This window comes from Oncorhynchus masou, chromosome 29, assembly GCF_036934945.1.
Source record: "Oncorhynchus masou masou isolate Uvic2021 chromosome 29, UVic_Omas_1.1, whole genome shotgun sequence".
In the NCBI taxonomy this organism is placed as follows: Eukaryota; Metazoa; Chordata; class Actinopteri; order Salmoniformes; family Salmonidae; genus Oncorhynchus; species Oncorhynchus masou.
In genome coordinates, this window is record NC_088240.1 from 90821669 (window position 1) to 90849567 (window position 27899).

At 49.8% G+C, this 27899-nt stretch overlaps 1 protein-coding gene across 1 annotated transcript in view; it reads left to right on the top strand.

The window, feature by feature from the left end:
• The window catches only part of LOC135519836 (intermembrane lipid transfer protein VPS13B), a 764993-nt gene that overhangs the window by 567521 nt on the left and 169573 nt on the right, over positions 1–27899 (top strand). The window contains 1 exon segment of the mRNA XM_064945043.1: positions 14009–14365. Within this exon segment, the coding sequence (XP_064801115.1) occupies positions 14009–14365 (357 nt within the window).

The following is a 27899-nucleotide window of genomic DNA, read 5'->3' on the forward strand; positions in this document are numbered from 1 at the left end:
GTACACCCTACACACACTCTACACACACCCTACAGTACACCCTACACACACTCTACACACACTCTACACACACCCTACACACACCCTACACACACTCTACACACACCCTACACACACCCTACACACACTCTACACACACTCTACACACACTCTACACACACCCTACACACACCCTACACACACTCTACACACACTCTATACACACCCTACACACACTCTACACACACCCTGCACACACTCTACACACACCCTACAGTACACACACACACACTACACACACCCAACAGTACACACACACTCTACACACACCCTACAGTACACACACACTCTACACACACCCTATAATACACACACACTCTACACACACCCTGCACACACTCTACACACACCCTACAGTACACACACACACTACACACACCCTACAGTACACACACTCTACACACACCCTACGATACACACACACTCTACACACACCCTACGATACACACACACTCTACACACACCCTACAGTACACACACACTCTACACACACCCTATAATACACACACACACTCTACACACACCCTACACACACTCTACACACACCCTACAATACACACACTCTACACACACCCTACAGTACACACACACACTCTACACACACCCTACGATACTCACACACTCTACACACACCCTACAGTACACACACACTACACACACCCTACAGTACACACACACTCTACACACACCCTACAGTACGCACACACTCTACACACACCTTACAGTACACACACACTCTACACACACCCTACAGTGCACACACACCCTACAGTACACACACACTCTACACACACCCTACAGTACACACACACTCTACACACACCCTACAGTACACACACACTCTACACACACCCCACAGTACACACACACTCTACACACACCCTACAGTACACACACACACACTCTACACACACCCCACAGTACACACACACTCTACACACACCCTACAGTACACACACACACACTCTACACACACCCCACAGTACACACACTCTACACACACACTCTACACACACCCTACAGTACACACACACACACACTCTACACACACCCCACAGTACACACACTCTACACACACCCCACAGTACACACACACTCTACACACACCCTACAGTACACACACTCTACACACACCCTACAATACACACACTCTACACACACCCTACAGTACACACACACACTACACACACCCTACAATACACACACACTCTACACACACCCCACAGTACACACACTCTACACACACCCCACAGTACACACACACTCTACACACACCCTACAGTACACACACACACTACACACACCCTACAATACACACACACTCTACACACACCCTACAGTACACACACTCTACACACACCCTACAATACACACACTCTACACACACCCTACAATACACACACACTCTACACACACCCTACAATACACACACACTCTACACACACCCCACAGTACACACACACTCTACACACACCCTACAGTACACACACTCTACACACACCCTACAATACACACACTCTACACACACCCTACAGTACACACACACACTACACACACCCTACAATACACACACACTCTACACACACCCTACAGTACACACACTCTACACACACCCTACAGTACACACACTCTACACACACCCCACAGTACACACACACTCTACACACACCCCACAGTACACACACACTCTACACACACCCTACAGTACACACACTCTACACACACCCTACAATACACACACTCTACACATACCCTACAGTACACACACACACTACACACACCCTACAATACACACACACTCTACACACACCCTACAGTACACACACTCTACACACACCCTACAGTACACACACTCTACACACATCCCACAGTACACACACTCTACACACACCCCACAGTACACACACACTCTACACACACCCTACAGTACACACACACACTACACACACCCTACAATACACACACACTCTACACACACCCTACACACACTCTACACACACCCTACACACACCCTACACACACCCTACACACACCCTACACACACCCTACACACACCCTACAGTACACCCTACACACACCCTACAGTACACCCTACACACACTCTACACACACCCTACACACACGCTACACACACCCTACACACACCCTACACACACGCTACACACACCCTACACAACCCTACACACACCCTACACACACCCTACACACACCCTACACACACCCTACACACACCCTACACACACCCTACACACACTCTACACACACTCTACACACACCCTACACACACTCTACACATACCCTACACACACCCTACACACACCCTACACACACCCTACACACACTCTACACACACTCTACACATACTCTACACATACCCTACACACACCCTACACACACCCTACACACACTCTACACACACCCTACACACACCCTACACACACTCTACACACACTCTACACACACCCTACACACACTCTACAGTACACCCTACACACACCCTACAGTACACCCTACAGTACTCACACACTCTACACACACTCTACACACACCCTACACACACGCTACACACACCCTACACACACGCTACACACACCCTACACACATCCTACACACACCCTATACACACTCTACACACACCCTACAGTGCACACACACCCTACACACACTCTACACACACCCTACACACACTCTACACACACCCTACACACACCCTACAGTACACTCTACACACACCCTACACACACTCTACACACACCCTACACACACTCTACACACACCCTACACACACGCTACACACACCCTACACACACCCTACACACACCCTACACACACCCTACACACACTCTACACACACGCTACACACACGCTACACACACTCTACACACACTCTACACACACCCTACACACACCCTACACACACTCTACACACACCCTACACACACTCTACACACACTCTACACACACTCTACACACACCCTACACACACCCTACACACACTCTACACACACCCTACACACACTCTACACACACCCTACAGTACACCCTACAGTACTCACACACTCTACACACACCCTACACACACCCTACACACACCCTACACACACTCTACACACACCCTACACACACCCTACAGTACACCCTACACACACCCTACACACACCCTACACACACCCTACACACACTCTACACACACCCTACACACACTCTACACACACTCTACACACACCCTACACACACTCTACACACACCCTACACACACCCTACACACACCCTACACACACCCTACACACACTCTACACACACTCTACACACACTCTACATACATCCTACACACACTCTACACACACCCTACACACACCCTACACACACTCTACACACACCCTACACACACTCTACACACACCCTACAGTACACCCTACACACACCCTACACACACTCTACACACACTCTACACACACCCTACACACACTCTACACACACCCTACACACACTCTACACACACTCTACACACACCCTACAGTACACCCTACAGTACACCCTACACACACCCTACAGTACACCCTACACACACTCTACACACACCCTACACACACTCTACACACACCCTACACACACTCTACACACACTCTACACACACCCTACACACACTCTACACACACACTACACACACCCTACACACACCCTACACACACCCTACAGTACACCCTACACACACTCTACACACACCCTACAGTACACCCTACACACACTCTACACACACTCTACACACACCCTACACACACCCTACACACACTCTACACACACCCTACACACACCCTACACACACTCTACACACACTCTACACACACTCTACACACACCCTACACACACCCTACACACACTCTACACACACTCTATACACACCCTACACACACTCTACACACACCCTGCACACACTCTACACACACCCTACAGTACACACACACACACTACACACACCCAACAGTACACACACACTCTACACACACCCTACAGTACACACACACTCTACACACACCCTATAATACACACACACTCTACACACACCCTGCACACACTCTACACACACCCTACAGTACACACACACACTACACACACCCTACAGTACACACACTCTACACACACCCTACGATACACACACACTCTACACACACCCTACAGTACACACACACTCTACACACACCCTATAATACACACACACACTCTACACACACCCTACACACACTCTACACACACCCTACAATACACACACTCTACACACACCCTACAGTACACACACACACTCTACACACACACCTACGATACTCACACACTCTACACACACCCTACAGTACACACACACTACACACACCCTACAGTACACACACACTCTACACACACTCTACACACACCCTACAGTACGCACACACTCTACACACACCTTACAGTACACACACACTCTACACACACCCTACAGTGCACACACACCCTACAGTACACACACACTCTACACACACCCTACAGTACACACACACTCTACACACACCCTACAGTACACACACACTCTACACACACCCCACAGTACACACACACTCTACACACACCCTACAGTACACACACACACACTCTACACACACCCCACAGTACACACACACTCTACACACACCCTACAGTACACACACACACACTCTACACACACCCCACAGTACACACACTCTACACACACACTCTACACACACCCTACAGTACACACACACACACACTCTACACACACCCCACAGTACACACACTCTACACACACCCCACAGTACACACACACTCTACACACACCCTACAATACACACACTCTACACACACCCTACAGTACACACACACACTACACACACCCTACAGTACACACACACACTACACACACCATACAATACACACACACTCTACACACACCCCACAGTACACACACTCTACACACACCCCACAGTACACACACACTCTACACACACCCTACAGTACACACACACACTACACACACCCTACAATACACACACACTCTACACACACCCTACAGTACACACACTCTACACACACCCTACAATACACACACTCTACACACACCCTACAATACACACACACTCTACACACACCCTACAATACACACACACTCTACACACACCCCACAGTACACACACACTCTACACACACCCTACAGTACACACACTCTACACACACCCTACAATACACACACTCTACACACACCCTACAGTACACACACACACTACACACACCCTACAATACACACACACTCTACACACACCCTACAGTACACACACTCTACACACACCCTACAGTACACACACTCTACACACACCCCACAGTACACACACACTCTACACACACCCCACAGTACACACACACTCTACACACACCCTACAGTACACACACTCTACACACACCCTACAATACACACACTCTACACATACCCTACAGTACACACACACACTACACACACCCTACAATACACACACACTCTACACACACCCTACAGTACACACACTCTACACACACCCTACAGTACACACACTCTACACACATCCCACAGTACACACACTCTACACACACCCCACAGTACACACACACTCTACACACACCCTACAGTACACACACACACTACACACACCCTACAATACACACACACTCTACACACACCCTACAGTACACACACTCTACACACACCCTACAATACACACACTCTACACACACCCTACAATACACACACACTCTACACACACCCTACAATACACACACACTCTACACACACCCTACAGTACACACACTCTACACACACCCTACAATACACACACTCTACACACACCCTACAATACACACACACTCTACACACCCCCTACAATACACACACACTCTACACACACCCTACAGTACACACACTCTACACACACCCTACAATACACACACTCTACACACACCCCACAGTACACACACACTCTACACACACCCTACAGTACACACACACACTACACACACCCTACAATACACACACACTCTACACACACCCTACAGTACACACACTCTACACACACCCTACAGTACACACACACTCTACACACACCCTACAGTACACACACACACTACACACACCCTACAATACACACACACTCTACACACACCCTACAGTACACACACACTACACACACCCTACAGTACACACACACACTACACACACCCTACAATACACACACACTCTACACACACCCTACAGTACACACACACTACACACACCCTACAGTACACACACACTCTACACACACCCTACAGTACACACACACTCTACACACACCCTACAGTACACACACACTACACACACCCTACAGTACACACACACTCTACACACACCCTACAGTACACACACACTCTACACACACCCTACTACAGTACACACACACTACACACACCCTACAGTACACACACACTCTACACACACCCTACAGTACACACACACTCTACACACACCCTACAGTACACACACACTCTACACACACCCTACAGTACACACACACTCTACACACACCCTACAGTACACACACACTCTACACACACCCCACAGTACACACACACTCTACACACACCCCACAGTACACACACTCTACACACACCCTACAGTACACACACCCACTCTACACACACCCTACAGTACACACACACACTACACACACCCTACAATACACACACACTCTACACACACCCTACAGTACACACTCTACACACACCCTACAGTACACACACACTCTACACACACCCTACAGTACACACACACTCTACACACACCCTACAGTACACACACACTCTACACACACCCTACAGTACACACACACTCTACACACACCCCACAGTACACACACACACACTCTACACACACCCTACAGTACACACACACTCTACACACACCCTACAATACACACACACTCTACACACACCCTACAATACACACACACTCTACACACACCCTACAGTACACACACTCTACACACACCCTACAATACACACACTCTACACACACCCTACAATACACACACACTCTACACACCGCCTACAATACACACACACTCTACACACACCCTACAGTACACACACTCTACACACACCCTACAATACACACACTCTACACACACCCTACAATACACACACACTCTACACACACCCTACAGTACACACACTCTACACACACCCTACAATACACACACTCTACACACACCCTACAGTACACACACACACTACACACACCCTACAATACACACACACTCTACACACACCCTACAGTACACACACTCTACACACACCCTACAGTACACACACTCTACACACACCCTACAATACACACACACTCTACACACACCCTACAATACACACACACTCTACACACACCCTACAGTACACACACACTCTACACACACCCTACAATACACACACACTCTACACACACCCTACAATACACACACACTCTACACACACCCTACAATACACACACACTCTACACACACCCTACAGTACACACACTCTACACACACCCTACAATACACACACTCTACACACACCCTACAATACACACACACTCTACACACCCCCTACAATACACACACACTCTACACACACCCTACAGTACACACACTCTACACACACCCTACAATACACACACTCTACACACACCCTACAATACACACACACTCTACACACACCCTACAGTACACACACTCTACACACACCCTACAATACACACACTCTACACACACCCTACAGTACACACACACTCTACACACACCCTACAGTACACACACTCTACACACACCCTACAATACACACACTCTACACACACCCTACAGTACACACACACACTACACACACCCTACAATACACACACACTCTACACACACCCTACAGTACACACACTCTACACACACCCTACAGTACACACACACTCTACACACACCCTACAGTACACACACTCTACACACACCCTACAGTACACACACACTCTACACACACCCTATAGTACACACACTCTACACACACTCTACACACACCCTATAGTACACACACTCTACACACAGTCAGTCTGAGGTTCAAAGCTTCAGTTCTCAGCTCCTGTCAGGGGAGATGTTGACCGCTGTTCATCAGATAAGCAGCCGCTCATGGACATGAGAAGGGTTTGAAGTACTGCAGCGTCTCTGTAGTACTACAGCATCTCTGTAGGACATGAGAAGGGTTGTAGGATGTCTCTCTGTGGGATGACTCTCTGTGGGATGTCTCTCTGTGGGATGTCTCTCTGGGGGATGTCTCTCTGTGGGATGTCTCTCTGTGGGATGTCTCTCTGTGGGATGTCTCTCTGTGGGATGTCTCTCTGTGTGATGTCTCTCTGGGATGTATCTCTGTGGGATGTCTCTCTGTGGGATGTCTCTCTGTGGGATGTCTCTCTGTGGGATGTCTCTCTGGGGGATGTCTCTCTGTGGGATGTCTCTCTGTGGGATGTCTCTCTGTGGGATGTCTCTCTGTGGGATGTGATGTCTCTCTGTGGGATGTCTCTCTGTGGGATGTCTCTCTGTGGGATGTCTCTCTGTGGGATGTGATGTCTCTCTGTGGGATGTGATGTCTCTCTGGGGGATGTCTCTCTGTGGGATGGGATGTCTCTCTGTGGGATGTCTCTCTGGGGGATGTCTCTCTGGGGGATGTCTCTCTGGGGGATGTCTCTCTGTGGGATGTATCTCTGTGGGATGTCTCTCTGTGGGCTGTCTCTCTGTGGGCTGTCTCTCTGTGGGCTGTCTCTCTGGGGGATGTCTCTCTGTGGGATGTCTCTCCCACACCACACACACCACACACACACACACGAGCGTACAATCCCAGTCAGTTCACATCCTGTCTGTGCTGAAGGTATTTCTGTCATGTCCTCTAACCTTGATTCATACAGCTGATTCTCCGTTGATGTTCTTGGACTCATAACCAAAACGTTTCTAGTTCAAATCCCCGAGCTGACAAGGTACACATCTGTCATTCTGCCCCTGACCAGGCAGTTAACCCACTGTTCCCAGGCCGTCACTGACAAGGTACAAATCTCTGGTCTAAAGTAGTGCACTATATAGGGAATAGGGTCCTGGTCTAAAGTAGTGCACTATATAGGGAATAGGGCCCTGGTCTAAAGTAGTGCACTATATAGGGAATAGGGCTCTGGTCTAAAGTAGTGCACTATATAGGGAATAGGGCCCTGGTCTAAAGTAGTGCACTATATAGAGAATAGGGCTCTGGTCTAAAGTAGTGCTCTATATAGGGAATAGGGCCCTGGTCTAAAGTAGTGCACTATATAGGGAATAGGGCTCTGGTCTAAAGTAGTGCACTATATAGGGAATAGGGTCCTGGTCTAAAGTAGTGCACTATATAGGGAATAGGGCCCTGGTCTAAAGTAGTGCACTATATAGGGAATAGGGTCCTGGTCTAAAGTAGTGCACTATATAGGGAATAGGGCTCTGGTCTAAAGTAGTGCACTATATAGGGAATAGGGCTCTGGTCTAAAGTAGTGCACTATATAGGGAATAGGGTCCTGGTCTAAAGTAGTGCACTATATAGGGAATAGGGCTCTGGTCTAAAGTAGTGCACTATATAGGGAATAGGGCCCTGGTCTAAAGTAGTGCACTATATAGGGAATAGGGTCCTGGTCTAAAGTAGTGCACTATATAGGGAATAAGGCTCTGGTCTAAAGTAGTGCACTATATAGGGAATAGGGCCCTGGTCTAAAGTAGTGCACTATATAGGGAATAGGGCTCTGGTCTAAAGTAGTGCACTATATAGGGAATAGGGCCCTGGTCTAAAGTAGTGCACTATATAGGGAATAGGGCAGGGTTCCATTTGGGACTCCCCCCAGGCAGTGTTCCCTAAGGCCCCTCTGATTTGAAGCTGTTTAACGAGGTGAGCGTCCATCAGACCAGATGGAGACCACAGTCAGAGGAGAGCAGGTCCCTGTGTTTACAGCAAAGCTGCCAGACATTTACTGAGAGCACATGGACCAATCACAGCTCCCCTGCCAAGGATGGAACCTGCAGAGAGGGAACACAAGTAACGTGTGTGTGTGTGTGTGTGTGTGTGTGTGTGTGTGTGTGTGTGTGTGTGTGTGTGTGTGTGTGTGTGTACTGGGATGTAAACGGGATGAGGTTTCAGATCTGACCCTCGCCTTGCTGTGGCCTGCTCATCACACACACACACACACACACACACACACACACACACACACACACACACACAGACACACACACACACACACACACAAACACAGAGAGGAAGGCAGCTGCAGTGAGGGAGGGTTCAAGGCTGGACCAGCCCTCTCCTCTTCAATCCCCCTCTGTCTTCTTCTTCTCTTCCTGACAGTCTTCTGTCTGACCTGGAGGACCCAGGAAACAGTGCTGCTCTCTTCTTCTCTTCCTGACAGTCTTCTGTCTGACCTGGAGGACCCAGGAAACAGTCCTGCTCTCTTCTTCTCTTCCTGACAGTCTTCTGTCTGACCTGGAGGACCCAGGAAACAGTCCTGCTCTCTTCTTCTCTTCCTGACAGTCTTCTGTCTGACCTGGAGGACCCAGGAAACAGTCCTGCTCTCTTCTTCTCTTCCTGACAGTCTTCTGTCTGACCTGGAGGACCCAGGCAACAGTCCTGCTCTCTTCTTCTCTTCCTGACAGTCTTCTGTCTGACCTGGAGGACCCAGGAAACAGTCCTGCTCTCTTCTTCTCTTCCTGACAGTCTTCTGTCTGACCTGGAGGACCCAGGAAACAGTCCTGCTCTCTTCTTCTCTTCCTGACAGTCTTCTGTCTGACCTGGAGGACCCAGGAAACAGTCCTGCTCTCTTCTTCTCTTCCTGACAGTCTTCTGTCTGACCTGGAGGACCCAGGAAACAGTCCTGCTCTCTTCTTCTCTTCCTGACAGTCTTCTGTCTGACCTGGAGGACCCAGGAAACAGTCCTGCTCTCTTCTTCTCTTCCTGACAGTCTTCTGGTTAATGAACCACTGACAGTCCTCTGGTTAAAGAACCACTGACAGTCCTCTGGTTAAAGAACCACTGACAGTCCTCTGGTTAATGAACCACTGACAGTCCTCTGGTTAAAGAACCACTGACAGTCCTCTGGTTAAAGAACCACTGACAGTCCTCTGACAGTCCTCTGGTTAATGAACCACTGACAGTCCTCTGGTTACTGAACCACTGACAGTCCTCTGGTTAAAGACCACTGACAGTCCTCTGGTTAAAGAACCACTGACAGTCCTCTGGTTAATGAACCACTGACAGTCCTCTGGTTAAAGAACCACTGACAGTCCTCTGGTTAAAGAACCACTGACAGTCCTCTGGTTAAAGACCACTGACAGTCCACTGGTTAATGAACCACTGACAATCCTCGGCTGGGTTAAAGACCACTGACAGTCCTCGGCCGGGTTAAAGACCACTGACAGTCCTCGGCTGGGTTAATGAACCACTGACAGTCCTCGGCCGGGTTAAAGACCACTGACACTCCTCGGCTGGGTTAAAGACCACTGACAGTCGTCGGCTGGGTTAAAGACCACTGACAGTCCTCGGCTGGGTTAAAGACCACTGACAGTCCTCGGCTGGGTTAAAAGCACCACTGACAGTCGTCGGCTGGGTTAAAGACCACTGATACTCCTCGGCCGGGTTAAAAGCACCACTGACAGTCCTCGGCTGGGTTAAAGACCACTGACAGTCGTCGGCTGGGTTAAAGACCACTGACAGTCCTCTGGTTAATGGACCACTGACAGTCCTCTGGTTAATGAACCACTGACAGTCCTCTGGTTAAAGACCACTGACAGTCCTCTGGTTAAAGACCACTGACAGTCCTCTGGTTAAAGACCACTGACAGTCCTCGGCCGGGTTAAAGACCACTGACAGTCCTCGGCTGGGTTAAAGACCACTGACAGTCCTCGGCTGGGTTAAAGACCACTGACAGTCCTCGGCTGGGTTAAAGACCACTGACAGTCCTCGGCTGGGTTAAAGACCACTGACAGTCGTCGGCTGGGTTAAAGACAACTGACAGTCCTCGGCCGGGTTAAAGACCACTGACAGTCGTCGGCTGGGTTAAAGACCACTGACAGTCCTCGGCTGGGTTAAAGACCACTGACAGTCGTCGGCTGGGTTAAAGACCACTGACAGTCCTCGGCTGGGTTAAAGACCACTGACAGTCCTCGGCCGGGTTAAAGACCACTGACAGTCGTCGGCTGGGTTAAAGACCACTGACAGTCCTCGGCCGGGTTAAAAGCACCACTTTGTGTTTGATGGAAAGGAAGTGTGTTCCTAATCAAAACACCTGCCTGAGAAGTGAAGGAGCGTCACTCCTGAACAAGGCCTTCTTTTGATGTCCCAACGAACATGACGGAAGGACCACCATCTTTCTTTCATTAGTCCAGATTTCCGTGTGCTGCCTTTCCCCCTCTCTCAGCACACGATGAGCTTAAAGAGGCTACCTTTGAAGGCTACAGGTTAAACGTGTTAGTAAGTAGGGGGTAAGAGTTGGCTGGACTTCCAGATGATTCTATAGGAGCTGGGTGTAAAGATTCTATAGGAGCTGGGTGTAAAGAGTCAGAGAGGTGGGCCCTCTAAACCTCACCTCCCTCTCCCCCCTCTAAACCTCACCTCCCTCTCCCCCATCTCCTCTTCCACTGGGGTGAATGGCAGTATCCCCCTTCCTCCATATCCTCCTCATCCTCCCTTTTCCCCCTCCTCCTCCTCTTCCTCTCCTCCAGGCTACATGTGTTGTCTGCCTTATCTCAGCTCACTGGTCACCATAGCAGCACCCACCCGTAGCACGCGCTCCAGCAGGTATATTTCACTGGTAACCCGCAAAGCCAATTCCTACTTTGGCCGCCTTTCCTTCCAGTTCTCTGCTGCCAATGACTGGAAGGAACTGCAAAAATCACTGAAGCTGGAGACTCACATCTCCCTCACTAACTTTAAGCACCAGCTGTCAGAGGGGCTCACAGTTCACTCACCTGTACATAGCCCATCTGTAAACAGCCCATCTGTAAACAGCCCACCCAACTACCTCATCCCCATATTGTTATTGTTTTGCTCCTTTGCACCCCAGTATCTCTACTTGCACATTCATCTTCTGCACATCTATCACTCCAAAGTGATGTGTTTATCACACCTGGTTGTCTCCTGTTAATATTTAGTATTACGGTAACTCTCTCTCCTGTCTCTCTTCTGTTAATATTTAGTATTACGGTAACTCTGTCTCCTGTTAATATTTAGTATTACGGTAACTCTCTCTCCCCTGTCTCTCTTCTGTTAATATTTAGTTTTACGGTAACTCTGTCTCCTGTTAATATTTAGTATTACGGTAACTCTGTCTCCCCTGTCTCTCTTCTGTTAATATTTAGTATTACGGTAACTCTGTCTCCTGTCTCTCTTCTGTTAATATTTAGTATTACGGTAACTCTGTCTCCTGTTAATATTTAGTTTTACGGTAACTCTGTCTCCTGTTAATATTTAGTATTACGGTAACTCTGTCTCCTGTTAATATTTAGTATTACGGTAACTCTGTCTCCTGTTAATATTTAGTTTTACGGTAACTCTGTCTTCTGTTAATATTTAGTATTACGGTAACTCTGTCTTCTGTTAATATTTAGTTTTACGGTAACTCTGTCTCCTGTTAATATTTAGTTTTACGGTAACTCTGTCTCCTGTTAATATTTAGTTTTACGTTAACTCTCTCTCCCCTGTCTCTCTTCTGTTAATATTTAGTTTTACGGTAACTCTGTCTCCTGTTAATATTTAGTATTACGGTAACTCTCTCTCCCCTGTCTCTCTCCTGTTAATATTTAGTTTTACAGTAACTCTGTCTCCTGTTAATATTTAGTATTACGGTAACTCTGTCTCCTGTTAATATTTAGTATTACAGTAACTCTGTCTTCTGTTCGTCCAGCGGAGCTGAACGTGGAGCTGTCCCGGCCCCTGAAGGTGAACCCTACGCTGGTGAAACTGGAGCAGACCAAGGCCTACCTGAGGAGGGTTCTACCTCATCACTACTGGGAGGCTCCCAAACCCCCCTCCACCCCTCATTCCTCCCCCAGTAGGACCTCGTCCTCCTCTCCCCCTCGTCCCGACCCCTCCCACCTCAGCTCCCTAAGAGCCCTGGCACCCTTCCACAAGGTGTCCCTCCGCACCGCCCAGATCGTGGTTGTCATGGAGACCGAGTCGCACCCTGCCCGGCCCAGCCTGTCCTGGTCGGTGGCGGCTATGAAGAGTACCATGGACATGAAGACTGGGCCCAAGCTAGACGGTAAGAGCTTTAAACATTTATCTTCCCTGTTGTCTTTTTACAGTTGAAAAATGCAGCTCCCCCTCTCTCTTCTCCTCCTTCGCACTTCTCTCCCCCTCGCTCTTATCTCCACTCCCTTCTTCTCCTTCTTTCTCTCCCCCTCTCTCTTTCTCTCCCTCTCTTCTCTCCCCCTCTCTTATCTCCACTCCCTTCTTCTCCTTCTTTCTCTCCCCCTCTCTCTTTCTCTCCCTCTCTTCTCTCCCCCTCTCTTATCTCCACTCCCTTCTTCTCCTTCTTTCTCTCCCCCTCTCTCTTTCTCTCCCTCTCTTCTCTCCCTCTCTTCTCTCCCCCTCTCTTATCTCCACTCCCTTCTTCTCCTTCTTTCTCTCCCCCTCTCTCTTTCTCTCCCTCTCTTCTATCCCCCTTCCCCCTCTCTTCTCTTCTCCCCCTCTCTTCTCTCCCCCCTCTCTCTTCTCTTCTCTCCCCCTCTTCTCCTTCTTTCTCTCCCCCCTCTCTTCTCTCCCCCCTCTCTTCTCTCCCCCTCTCTCTTTCTCTCCCTCTCTTCTCTTCCCCCTCTCTTCTCTCCCCCTCTCTCTTTTCTCTCCCTCTCTTCTCCCCCTCTTTTTCTCTCTTCTCTCCCCCTTCCCCCTCTCTTCTCTTCTCTCCCCCTTCCCCCTCTCTTCTCTCCTCTCCCCTCTTCTCCTTTCTCTCCCCCCTTTCTCCCCCCCTCCTCTCTTCTCTTTCTCTCTCTCAGAGTAACCTCTGTCTATATAGCCTCTGTATTCACATTCAACTTAGATCCTAGGAGTATTCCCAGTTCATATTATTGTCTCAGGGGCAGCTCAGGTTCCTCTACCTCTGCTCTATGAGGACTACACCTTGAGGCCCCTGGGAAGTGGAGTCCCAGTACAGTTCTATGAGGAATACACCTCGAGGCCCCTGGGAAGTGGAGTCCCAGTACAGTTCTATGAGGAATACACCTCGAGGCACCTGGGAAGTGAAGTCCCAGTACAGTTCTATGAGGACTACACCTCGAGGCCCCTGGGAAGTGGAGTCCCAGTACAGCTCTATGAGGACTACACCTTGAGGCCCCTGGGAAGTGAAGTCCCAGTACAGTTATATGAGGACTACACCTCGAGGCCCCTGGGAAGTGGAGTCCCAGTACAGCTCTATGAGGACTACACCTTGAGGCCCCTGGGAAGTGGAGTCCCAGTACAGCTCTATGAGGACTACACCTTGAGGCCCCTGGGAAGTGGAGTCCCAGTACAGTTCTATGAGGAATACACCTCGAGGCCCCTGGGAAGTGAAGTCCCAGTACAGCTCTATGAGGACTACACCTTGAGGCCCCTGGGAAGTGGAGTCACAGTACAGTTCTATGAGGAATACACCTCGAGGCACCTGGGAAGTGAAGTCCCAGTACAGTTCTATGAGGACTACACCTCGAGGCCCCTGGGAAGTGAAGTCCCAGTACAGTTCTATGAGGACTACACCTTGAGGCCCCTGGGAAGTGGAGTCACAGTACAGTTCTATGAGGAATACACCTCGAGGCCCCTGGGAAGTGAAGTCCCAGTACAGTTATATGAGGACTACACCTCGAGGCCCCTGGGAAGTGGAGTCCCAGTACAGTTCTATGAGGACTACACCTCGAGGCACCTGGGAAGTGGAGTCCCAGTACAGCTCTATGAGGACTACACCTTGAGGCCCCTGGGAAGTGAAGTCCCAGTACAGTTCTATGAGGAATACACCTCGAGGCCCCTGGGAAGTGAAGTCCCAGTACAGCTCTATGAGGACTACACCTTGAGGCCCCTGGGAAGTGGAGTCACAGTACAGTTCTATGAGGAATACACCTCGAGGCCCCTGGGAAGTGAAGTCCCAGTACAGTTATATGAGGACTACACCTCGAGGCCCCTGGGAAGTGGAGTCCCAGTACAGTTCTATGAGGACTACACCTCGAGGCACCTGGGAAGTGGAGTCCCAGTACAGTTCTATGAGGAATACACCTCGAGGCACCTGGGAAGTGAAGTCCCAGTACAGTTCTATGAGGAATACACCTCGAGGCACCTGGGAAGTGAAGTCCCAGTACAGTTCTATGAGGAATACACCTCGAGGCCCCTGGGAAGTGAAGTCCCAGTACAGTTCTATGAGGACTACACCTCGAGGCACCTGGGAAGTGAAGTCCCAGTACAGTTCTATGAGGACTACACCTCGAGGCACCTGGGAAGTGAAGTCCCAGTACAGTTCTATGAGGACTACACCTCAAGGCAGAGATATCACACCTTAGTGAAGGGAGCATTAACCAGCTGGTTAGGAGAGATATCACACCTTAGTGACATTAACCAGCTGGTTAGGAGAGATATCACACCTTAGTGAAGGGAACATTAACCAGCTGGTTAGGAGAGATATCACACCTTTGTGAAGGGAGCATTAACCAGCTGGTTAGGAGAGATATCACACCTTAGTGACATTAACCAGCTGGTTAGGAGAGATATCACACCTTAGTGAAGGGAACATTAATCAGCTGGTTAGGAGAGATATCACACCTTAGTGAAGGGAGCATTAACCAGCTGGTTAGGAGAGATATCACACCTTAGTGACATTAACCAGCTGGTTAGGAGAGATATCACACCTTAGTGAAGGGAACATTAACCAGCTGGTTAGGAGAGATATCACACCTTTGTGAAGGGAGCATTAACCAGCTGGTTAGGAGAGATATCACACCTTAGTGACATTAACCAGCTGGTTAGGAGAGATATCACACCTTAGTGAAGGGAGCATTAACCAGCTGGTTAGGAGAGATATCACACCTTAGTGAAGGGAACATTAACCAGCTGGTTAGGAGAGATATCACACCTTAGTGAAGGGAACATTAACCAGCTGGTAGGAGAGATATCACACCTTAGTGACATTAACCAGCTGGTTAGGAGAGATATCACACCTTAATGACATTAACCAGCTGGTTAGGAGAGATATCACACCTTAGTGAAGGGAACATTAACCAGCTGGTTAGGAGAGATATCACACCTTAGTGAAGGGAACATTAACCAGCTGGTTAGGAGAGATATCACACCTTAGTGAAGGGAACATTAACCAGCTGGTAGGAGAGATATCACACCTTAGTGAAGGGAACATTAACTAGCTGGTTAGGAGAGATATCACACCTTAGTGAAGGGAACATTAACCAGCTGGTTAGGAGAGATATCACACCTTAGTGAAGGGAACATTGACCAGCTGGTTAGGAGAGATATCACACCTTAGTGACATTAACCAGCTGGTTAGGAGAGATATCACACCTTAGTGAAGGGAACATTAACCAGCTGGTTAGGAGAGATATCACACCTTAGTGAAGGGAGCATTAACCAGCTGGTTAGGAGAGATATCACACCTTAGTGAAGGGAACATTGACCAGCTGGTTAGGAGAGATATCACACCTTAGTGACATTAACCAGCTGGTTAGGAGAGATATCACACCTTAGTGAAGGGAACATTAACCAGCTGGTTAGGAGAGATATCACACCTTAGTGAAGGGAGCATTAACCAGCCTTAAAGATCTCACCAAGCCTGTCTGTCTGTCTCCTAGTACCTTGCTGAGGGCCCTTAAAGATCTCACCAAGCCTGTCTATATGTCTCCTAGTGCCTTGCTGTTTGTTGCTATAATCCTTCTCAACATGTTTCTCTGTCTGACAGCGGTACTACCAAACCACCAAACAACACAAGAGGTTAAAATACTCTCAGTGAAAGATTTGTAGAGTCCAAGCCCCTGTCATGTGACCTGGGTGAGACGTAGCTGGGAAGTTAAAGGTCTCTGTGGTTTTGTTTCGCCACAACAAAGTCCTCCTGAATAGAACACAGGAAACGGACCATGATGCATCACTGTTGTGTTCTCCGATCCGTAACCACAACGTTACCATGGAGGAATGACCTGTTCCTGGTCAGGCAAGATATTGTTTCCCAAATGGCACCTTCTTCACTATGTAGTGCACTACCCCATAGGGCTCTGGTCTAAAGTAGTGCCCTACCCCATAGGGCTCTGGTCTAAAGTAGTGCACTACCCCATAGGGCTCTGGTCTAAAGTAGTGCCCTACCCCATAGGGCTCTGGTCTAAAGTAGTGCCCTATCCCATAGAGCTCTGGTCTAAAGTAGTGCCCTACCCCATAGGGCTCTGGTCTAAAGTAGTACCCTATCCCATAAGGGCTCTGGTCTAAAGTAGTGCCCTACCCCATAGGGCTCTGGTCTAAAGTAGTGCCCTACCCCTTAGGGCTCTGGTCTAAAGTAGTGCCCTGTCCCATAGGGCTCTGGTCTAAAGTAGTGCCCTACCCCATAGGGCTCTGGTCTAAAGTAGTGCCCTACCCCATAGGGCTCTGGTCTAAAGTAGTGCCCTACCCCATAGGGCTCTGGTCTAAAGTAGTGCCCTGTCCCATAGGGCTCTGGTCTAAAGAAGTGCCCTACCCCATAGGGCTCTGGTCTAAAGTAGTGCCCTACCCCATAGGGCTCTGGTCTAAAGTAGTGCCCTACCCCATAGGGCTCTGGTCTAAAGTAGTGCCCTACCCCATAGGGCTCTGGTCTAAAGAAGTGCCCTACCCCATAGGGCTCTGGTCTAAAGTAGTGCCCTGTCCCATAGGGCTCTGGTCTAAAGTAGTGCACTTTATAGGGCATAGGGTGATATTTCGGATCCTAGTTCCTGTGTCCTCCAATACCGAGACCAGAGGGCTGAACCTCTCTTAACAGTTAGGATCATGTTCTCAGATCAGTCCTGACCAGACCTCTCTGACTAAACCTCTCTGACTAAACCTCTCTGACTAAACCTCTCTGACTAAACCTCTCTGACTAAACCTCTCTGACTAAACCTCTCTGACCAGACCTCTCTGACTAAACCTCTCTGACTAAACCTCTCTGACCAGACCTCTCTGACTAAACCTCTCTGACTAAACCTCTCTGACTAAACCTCTCTGACCAAACCTCTCTGACTAAACCTCTCTGACTAAACCTCTCTGACCAGACCTCTCTAACTAAACCTCTCTGACCAAACCTCTCTGACCAAACCTCTCTGACCAAACCTCTGACTAAACCTCTCTGACTAAACCTCTCTGACTAAACCTCTCTTACTAAACCTCTCTGACTAAACCTCTCTGACTAAACCTCTCTGACTAAACCTCTCTGACTAAATCTCTGACTAAACCTCTCTGACCAAACCTCTCTGACCAAACCTCTCTGACTAAATCTCTCTGACTAAACCTCTCTGACTAAACCTCTCTTACTAAATCTCTCTGACTAAACCTCTCTGACCAAACCTCTCTGACTAAACCTCTCTGACTAATCTCTTTGACTAAATCTCTTTGACTAAACCTCTTTGACTAATCTCTCTGACTAAACCTCTCTGACCAAACCTCTCTTACTAAACCTCTCTGACTAAACCTCTCTGACTAAACCTCTCTGACCAAACCTCTCTGACTAAACCTCTCTGACTAAATCTCTCTGACCAAACCTCTCTGACTAAACCTCTCTGACTAAACCTCTCTGACTAAACCTCTCTAACTAAACCTCTCTGACTAAACCTCTCTGACTAAACCTCTCTGACTAAACCTCTCTGACTAAATCTCTCTGACTAAACCTATCTGACTAAATCTCTCTGACTAAATCTCTTTGACTAAATCTCTTTGACTAAACCTCTTTGACTAATCCTCTCTGACTAATCTCTCTGACTAAATCTCTCTGACTAAACCTCTCTGACTAAATCTCTCTGACTAAATCTCTCTGACTAAATCTCTTTGACTAAACCTCTTTGACTAATCCTCTCTGACTAATCTCTCTGACTAAACCTCTCTGACTAAACCTCTCTGACTAAATCTCTCTGACTAAACCTCTCTGACTAAACCTCTCTGACTAAACCTCTCTGACTAAATCTCTCTGACTAAACCTCTCTGACTAAACCTCTGACTAAACCTCTCTGACTAAACCTCTCTGACTAAACCTCTCTGACTAAACCTCTGACCAAACCTCTCTGACTAAACCTCTCTGTTTCTGCTGTTTATATTGTTTATTCATCACCAGGTGGTGTTTTGATGTTTCCAGAAGGTTTGTCAAGGTTTCCCCCCTAAGCTGTGTTGAGACCAGAAGCCAGAACAGCAAGTTTCTCAGATCCCCTTTCTGTTTCTCCGTACGCACGTAAACCACCGGCCGCCAAGAACAACGGCTGCTTTGGTGTCATGTACATCAAGAAGACCTGTCCCGTTATGGTCGGTACCAGGACCAGAGAGTTCTGTTACTGTTACAACACACTGACACGTTATGGTCGGTACCAGAACCAGAGAGTTCTGTTACTGTTACAACACACTGACACGTTATGGTCGGTACCAGGACCAGAGAGTTCTGTTACAACACACTGACACGTTATGGTCGGTACCAGGACCAGAGAGTTCTGTTACAACACACTGACACGTTATGGTCGGTACCAGGACCAGAGAGTTCTGTTACTGTTACAACACACTGACACGTTATGGTCGGTACCAGGACCAGAGGGTTCTGTTACAACACACTGACACGTTATGGTCGGTACCAGGACCAGAGAGTTCTGTTACAACACACTGACACGTTATGGTCGGTACCAGGACCAGAGGGTTCTGTTACAACACACTGACACGTTATGGTCGGTACCAGGACCAGAGGGTTCTGTTACAACACACTGACACGTTATGGTCGGTACCAGGACCAGAGAGTTCTGTTACAACACACTGACACGTTATGGTCGGTACCAGAACCAGAGCAGAGACTAGGGGGATAGATGGAGGGAGGGAGAGAGGGAGGGAGGAAGAGAGAGAAGGATGGATGGAGGGAGAGAGAGAGAGAGAGGGAGGGAGGGAAGGATGGATGGAGGGAGAGAGGGATGGAGGGAGGGAGGGAGAGAAAGAGGGGGGGATGGAGGGAGGGAGGAAGAGAGAGAAGGATGGAGGGAGGGAGAGAGGGATGGATGGAGAGAGAGAGGGAGAGAAGGATGGAGGGAGGGAGAGAGAGAGGGATGGATGGAGACAGAGAGAGAGAGGGAGGAAGGAAGCGAGAGGGTTGGAGGGAGGGAGGGAGAGAGAGAGGGATGGATGGATGGAGGGAGGGAGGAAGAGAGAGAGAGGGATGGAGACAGGGAGAGAGAGAAAGATGGATGGAGGGAGAGAGGGAGGGAGGGACAGAAGGATGGAGGGAGAGAGGGAGCTCCAGGATATGTCCTGGCAGTATCAACCTACTACCGGGCCAATAACAGGAGATGGGTAGAAAGGCATATTGGGGTCTGGAAACTCTAAGAGTCACTTCTGTTCACTGAACATAGGGGGTTAGAGGGGGTGGGGAGGACAGAGTTTCTCTGGAGGGGGGGGCAGGGGAGGACAGAGTTTCTCTGGGGGAGGGGGGGCAGGGGAGGACAGAGTTTCTCTGGAGGGGGAGGGAGGGAACAGGGGAGGACAGAGTTTCTCTGGGGGGAGGGGGAGAGGGGAGGACAGAGTTTCTCTGGGGGGGAGGGAACGGGGGAGGACAGAGTTTCTCTGGAGGGGGGCAGGGGAGGACAGAGTTTCTCTGGAGGGGGGCAGGGGAGGACAGAGTTTCTCTGGAGGGGGAGGACAGAGTTTCTCTGGAGGGGGAGGGAACAGGGGAGGACAGAGTTTCTCTGGAGGGGGTGGACAGAGTTTCTCTGGAGGGGGAGGGAACAGGGGAGGACAGAGTTTCTCTGGAGGGGGGGCAGGGGAGGACACAGTTTCTATGGGGGAGGACAGAGTTTCTCTGGAGGGGGGGCAGGGGAGGACACAGTTTCTATGGGGGAGGACAGAGTTTCTCTGGAGTGGGGGCAGGGGAGGACACAGTTTCTATGGGGGAGGACAGAGTTTCTCTGGAGGGGGGGCAGGGGAGGACACAGTTTCTCTGGGGGGGAGGACAGAGTTTCTCTGGGCTTTTAAACCCATCTGCTTCACAGATGTTGCATAGGGTTACTTCAGATAAAATGATTGTCAAATATTTTAATTAAAACCTCAACAATTTGCACTTGTTTACTCTAATCTACATAACTCCGCAGTGAGAACATTCTTGACGCCGTGGCCCGCGCTGATTTTCAACAGCTTTTCCGCTTTCATCCATTTTTGATGTGTTGCCTTTTATAAACACAGTTTCAAAACACTCAGCATGGAAAACAATGGAAAAACGACGAGAGAGGGAGGGGGAGGGAGAGAGAGGGGGAGAGAGGGGGAGAGAGAGAGAGAGAGAGAGAGAGGGGGGAGGGTGAGAGAGAGAGGGAGAGAGAGAGGGAGAGAGAGAGAGAGAGTGAGAGAGAGAGAGAGAGAGGGGGAGAGGGAGAGAGAGAGGGAGGGAGGGAGGGAGGGGGAGAGAGAGAGAGGGGGAGGGAGAGAGAGAGAGTGAGAGAGAGAGAGAGTGAGAGAGAGAGAGAGAGAGAGAGGGGGAGGGCGAGAGAGAGAGGGAGAGAGAGAGGGAGGGGGAGAGAGTGGAGAGAGAGAGAGGGGGGGAGGGAGAGAGAGAGGGAGGGGGAGAGAGAGAAAAGGGAGGGTGGGGAGAGAGAGAGAGAGAGGGAGGGTGGGTGGGGAGAGAGAGAGGGGGAGAGAGAGGGAGGGAGGGAGGGAGGGAGGGAGGGAAGGTGACAGAGAGTTGTGTTTTCTATGAAAGCTAATCCCTGGTTGGAGGAGGATGACAGCTCTTTAGCTGTGGGGTTCTGACATCTCGCCTGTCGAGAAGAGATTGATCACCAAGTGATTCTGTTGTTGACTATAAACACCATGTCCTCTTGGTGCAGAGCCTCATGTCCACTAGTCAGGCTGATGGTCATGGAGACCCACTAGTCAGGCTGATGGTCATGGAGACCCACTGGGACGTGTCCTCCTAGTCTGACAGGCTGGTGGTCATGGAGACCCACTAGTCAGGCTGATGGTCATGGAGACCCACTGAGACGTGTCCTCCTAGTCTGACCCAGGCTGATGGTCATGGAGACCCACTGAGACGTTTCCTCCTAGTCTGACCCAGGCTGATGGTCATGGAGACCCACTGAGACGTTTCCTCCTGGTCTGACCCAGGCTGATGGTCATGGAGACCCACTGAGACGTTTCCTCCTGGTCTGACCCAGGCTGATGGTCATGGAGACCCACTGAGACGTGTCCTCCTAGTCTGACCCAGGCTGATGGTCATGGAGACCCACTGAGACGTTTCCTCCTAGTCTGACCCAGGCTGATGGTCATGGAGACCCACTGAGACGTTTCCTCCTAGTCTGACCCAGGCAGATGGTCATGGAGACCCACTGAGACGTTTCCTCCTGGTCTGACCCAGGCAGATGGTCATGGAGACCCACTGAGACGTTTCCTCCTGGTCTGACCCAGGCAGATGGTCATGGAGACCCACTGAGACGTTTCCTCCTGGTCTGACCCAGGCTGATGGTCATGGAGACCCACTGAGACGTTTCCTCCTAGTCTGACCCAGGCTGATGGTCATGGAGACCCACTGAGACGTGTCCTCCTAGTCTGACAGGCTGATGGTCATGGAGACCCACTGAGACGTTTCCTCCTAGTCTGACCCAGGCTGGTGGTCATGGAGACCCACTGAGACGTTTCCTCCTAGTCTGACCCAGGCGGATGGTCATGGAGACCCACTGAGACGTTTCCTCCTAGTCTGACCCAGGCTGATGGTCATGGAGACCCACTGAGACGTTTCCTCCTAGTCTGACCCAGGCTGGTGGTCATGGAGACCCACTGAGACGTTTCCTCCTAGTCTGACCCAGGCGGATGGTCATGGAGACCCACTGAGACGTTTCCTCCTGGTCTGACCCAGGCGGATGGTCATGGAGACCCACTGAGACGTGTCCTCCTAGTCTGACCCAGGCTGATGGTCATGGAGACCCACTGGGACGTTTCCTCCTAGTCTGACCCAGGCTGATGGTCATGGAGACCCACTGAGACGTGTCCTCCTAGTCTGACCCAGGCTGATGGTCATGGAGACCCACTGAGACGTGTCCTCCTAGTCTGACCCAGGCTGATGGTCATGGAGACCCACTGAGACGTTTCCTCCTAGTCTGACCCAGGCGGATGGTCATGGAGACCCACTGGGACGTTTCCTCCTAGTCTGACCCAGGCTGATGGTCATGGAGACCCACTGAGACGTGTCCTCCTAGTCTGACCCAGGCTGATGGTCATGGAGACCCACTGGGACGTTTCCTCCTAGTCTGACCCAGGCTGATGGTCATGGAGACCCACTGAGACGTTTCCTCCTAGTCTGACCCAGGCTGATGGTCATGGAGACCCACTGAGACGTGTCCTCCTAGTCTGACAGGCTGATGGTCATGGAGACTCACTGAGACGTGTCCTCCTGGTCTGACAGGCTGATGGTCATGGAGACCCACTGGGACGTGTCCTCCTAGTCTGACCCAGGCTGATGGTCATGGAGACCCACTGAGACGTGTCCTCCTAGTCTGACAGGCTGATGGTCATGGAGACCCACTGAGACGTTTCCTCCTAGTCTGACCCAGGCTGATGGTCATGGAGACCCACTGGGACGTTTCCTCCTAGTCTGACCCAGGCTGTGTTTCCAAATGGCAGCATACTCCCTATATAGTGCACTACTTTAGATCAGGACCCAATGGCCCCTATTCCCTATATAGTGCACTACTTTAGATCAGGACCCAATGGCCCCTATTCCCTATATAGTGCACTACTTTAGATCAGGACCCAATGGCCTCTATTCCCTATGTATAGTGCACTACTCAGAGCCCTCTGGGTTATTCCTCCTACGGGTTGGAGCCCTCGACAGTGATGCATCGTGGGCCGTTTCCTGTGTTCTATCAGACAGATTTTGTTGTGGCGAATCGGAGTGGGGGGGGCACTGGAAAAGTAGTGGACAAAAGTAGTGCGTTGAATAGGGTGCCATATGGGACATTTTCCACAGCACTGAAACATTGAAACACTAGTCTTGTGTTTTTCTTCCATGTTGGTCGTTGAAGGTTTCTAGACTTTTCTCATTGTCTCTAGATGTTTCTCGTCGTCTCTAGATGTTTCTCGTCATCTCTAGATGTTTCTCATCGTCTCTAAATGTTTCTCGTCGTCTCTAGATGTTTCTCGTTGTCTCTAGATGTTTCTCATCGTCTCTAGATGTTTTGCATCGTCTCTAGATGTTTCTAGATGTTTCTCATTGTCTCTAGATGTTTCTCGTCGTCTCTAGATGTTTCTCGTCGTCTCTAGATGTTTCTCGTTTTCTTTAGATGTTTCTCATCGTCTCTAGATGTTTTGCATCGTCTCTAGATGTTTCTAGATGTTTCTCGTTGTCTCTAGATGTTTTTCGTCGTCTCTAGATGTTTCTCGTCGTCTCTAGATGTTTCTCATTGTCTCCAGATGTTTCTCGTCGTCTCTAGATGTTTCTCGTCGTCTCTAGATGTTTCTCATCTTCTCTAGATGTGTCTAGATGTTTCTCGTCATCTCTAGATGTTTCTCATTGTCTCTAGATGTTTCTCGTCGTCTCTAGATGTTTTGCATCGTCTCGAGATGTTTCTCATCGTCTCGTCGTCTCTAGATGTTTCTCATTGTCTCTAGATGTTTCTCGTCGTCTTTAGATGTTTCTCGTCGTCTCTAGATGTTTCTCATCGTCTCTAGATGTTTCTCGTCATCTCTAGATGTTTCTCATCATCTCGTCGTCTCTAGATGTTTCACGTCGTCTCTAGATGTTTCACGTCATCTCTAGATGTTTCTCGTCGTCTCTAGATGTTTCTCGTCGTCTATAGATGTTTCTCATCGTCTCGTCGTCTCTAGATGTTTCTCGTCGTCTCTAGATGTTTCTCATCGTCTCGTCGTCTCTGGATGTTTCTCATTGTCTCTAGATGTTTCTCGTCGTCTCTAGATGTTTCTCGTCGTCTATAGATGTTTCTCATCGTCTCGTCGTCTCTAGATGTTTCTCATCTTCTCTAGATGTTTCTCGTCGTCTCTAGATGTTTCTCATCGTCTCTAGATGTATCTCGTCTTCTCTACATGTTTCTCATCGTCTCTAGATGTTTCTCATCGTCTCTAGATGTTTCTCATCATCTCTAGATGTTTCTCGTCATCTCTAGATGTTTCTCGTCATCTCTAGATGTTTCTCGTCGTCTCTAGATGTTTCTTGTCGTCTCTAGATGTTTCTTGTCGTCTCCAGATGTTTCTCATTGTTTCTAGATGTTTCTCGTCGTCTCTATATGTTTCAGAACATATACATGCATGTCTGCCTGCCTGACTGACTGTCTGTCTGTACACACACAGTCCCTCCCCCTGCCTCTCTCTCTCTCTCTCTCTCTCTCTCTCTCACACACACAGTCCCTGCCTCGCCCTACCTCTCTCTCTCACACACAGTCCCTGCCTCCCCCTGCCTCTTTCTCTATCTCTCTCTCTCTCTCTCTCTCTCTCTCTCTCTCTCTCTCTCTCTCTCTCTCTCTCTCTCTCTCTCAGACACAGTCCCTGCCTCCCCCTGCCTCTCTCTCTCTCACACACAGTCCCTGCCTCCCCTGCCTCTCTCTCTCACACACAGTCCCTGCCTCCCCCTGCCTCGCTCTCTCTCAAACACAGGCCCTGCCTCCCCCTGCCTCTCTCTCTCTCACACACAGTCCCTGCCTCCCCCTGCCTCTCTCTCTCACACACAGTCCCTGCCTCCCCTGCCTCTCTCTCTCACACACAGTCCCTGCCTCCCCTGCCTCGCTCTCTCTCAAACACAGGCCCTGCCTCCCCCTGCCTCTCTCTCTCTCACACACAGTCCCTGCCTCCCCCTGCCTCTCTCTCTCACACACAGTCCCTGCCTCCCCTACCTCTCTCTCTCTCACACACAGTCCCTGCCTCCCCCTGCCTCTCTCTCTCTCTCTCTCTCTCTCACACAGTCCCTCCCCCCTGCCTCTCTCTCTCTCTCACACACAGTCCCTCCCCGCTGCCTCTCTCTCTCTCACACACAGTCCCTCCCCGCTGCCTCTCTCTCTCTCTCACACACAGCCCCCCCCCCTGCCTTCGGTAACATGTTGAAGTCTTGGCTGAGCTCTTCAGGATCCATTTCATTTCGTTTGGCCCGCGCCTCCCAGTGAGATAGTTTTCCAAACTCAAAACACATGAAGTGGATAGAGACACAGAGCTGCAGAGCCTCCTTAAATCCCCTGGCAACAACAGCTGGCCTTTAGTGGTCCTGGGACATAACAGATGGGGTGTTGGGTGTTTCTGCTCTGATGGCTCTGATGGTCTCAGCCTAATGGCTGTAACATAATGGGACTGACGGCTCTGTGTGTCTCCGTACCCTCCAGAGACCTATGGCTTTAACATATGGGACTGACTGCCCTGTGTGTCTCCATACCCTCCAGAGATCTATGGCTTTAACATAATGGGACTGACGGCCCTGTGTGTCTCCGTACCCTCCAGAGACCTATGGCTTTAACATATGGGACTGACGGCCCTGTGTGTCTCCATACCGTCCAGAGACCTATGGCTTTAACATATGGGACTGACGGCCCTGTGTGTCTCCGTACCCTCCAGAGACCTATGGCTTTAACATATGGGACTGACGGCCCTGTGTGTCTCCGTACCCTCCA